Source organism: Geospiza fortis, unplaced genomic scaffold (genome assembly GCF_000277835.1).
Source record: "Geospiza fortis unplaced genomic scaffold, GeoFor_1.0 scaffold806, whole genome shotgun sequence".
Classification (NCBI taxonomy): Eukaryota; Metazoa; Chordata; class Aves; order Passeriformes; family Thraupidae; genus Geospiza; species Geospiza fortis.
Genome location: NW_005054722.1, coordinates 124,216 through 125,163, shown reverse-complemented (window position 1 = coordinate 125,163; position 948 = coordinate 124,216). Strand labels below are relative to the sequence as shown.

The 948-nt window shown below is 65.8% G+C and overlaps 1 protein-coding gene across 1 annotated transcript in view; it reads left to right on the top strand.

Moving 5' to 3' along the window:
• LOC115949045 (probable carboxypeptidase X1) overlaps nucleotides 1-935 on the top strand; it is a gene marked incomplete at its 5' end in the record, with an annotated part of 13,239 nt that extends 12,304 nt beyond the window's left edge. The window contains one exon of the mRNA XM_031065265.1: nucleotides 882-935. Within this exon, the coding sequence (XP_030921125.1) occupies nucleotides 882-935 (54 nt within the window). The remainder of the gene's footprint in view (nucleotides 1-881) is intronic.
• Between the last annotated feature and the right edge of the window lie 13 nt (nucleotides 936-948).

Here is a 948-nt window from a genome sequence, read left to right as displayed (position 1 = left end):
ATGAGGCGTCGCCGTGGCACGCGTGGCGCTGCCGTGGCACCCGAACCCTGGCACCGCCGCTGCCCGTGAACCCTGGCACTGCTATGACACCCCAAACCCGGCCCCGGGACACCACCCCAGCACTCCGACCCCAATCCTGGCACAGCACCGCAAGCCCAGGACACAGAGCACCACCGTGGCACCCCAGCCTGGCACTGCCCTGGCACCGTGACACCGGGATGTGTGGCACTGCCTTGGCACTGTGACACCGGGATGTGTGGCACTGCCCTGGCACAGTGACACCGGGATGTGTGGCACTGCCCTGGCACCGTGACACCGGGACGTGTGGCACTGCCCTGGCACCGTGACACCGGGACTCCACCACAGCACTCCGCCCCTGGCACATGAAGCACCGCCATGGCACCCCCGATCCCCACCCCGGCACAGGGGGCACCTCCGTGACCCTTCCTGGGTTTCCAGCAGCAGGAAATAAAGAGAGACCTGTGGGAACAGTGTGTGTGTGACAAGGGACATCTTGGGGCATGGGGACATCCCCTGAGGGTAAGGGACAGCCTGGGGGACAGCGAACGCCCTGAGGGAGGAGGGATACCTGGAGGGACACCTGGGTGGAACAGGGGACATCTTGGGCGACACCTTTGGGGAGATAAGAGGCCTCTTGGGGAATTGGGGACACACTGGGGGACAACGGAGATTTTGGGGGAGAGAGGAAATCTTTGGGGACAGGCGACAATTCGGGGGACAAGGTCTGTGCCCTCACCCAAGATGGCGGCGGTTCCCCTTTCCCACAGCCCTCACCCAAGATGGCGGCGGTTCCCCTTTCTCGCTGCCCTCACCCAAGATGGCGGCTGTTCCCCATTTACTTACCCGCGCCCTCACCCAAGATGGCGGCGCCCACCCTGGCGTCACGGCGCGACGCGCGGGGCGTGGCGCACTGAGGGAAGCGCCGGG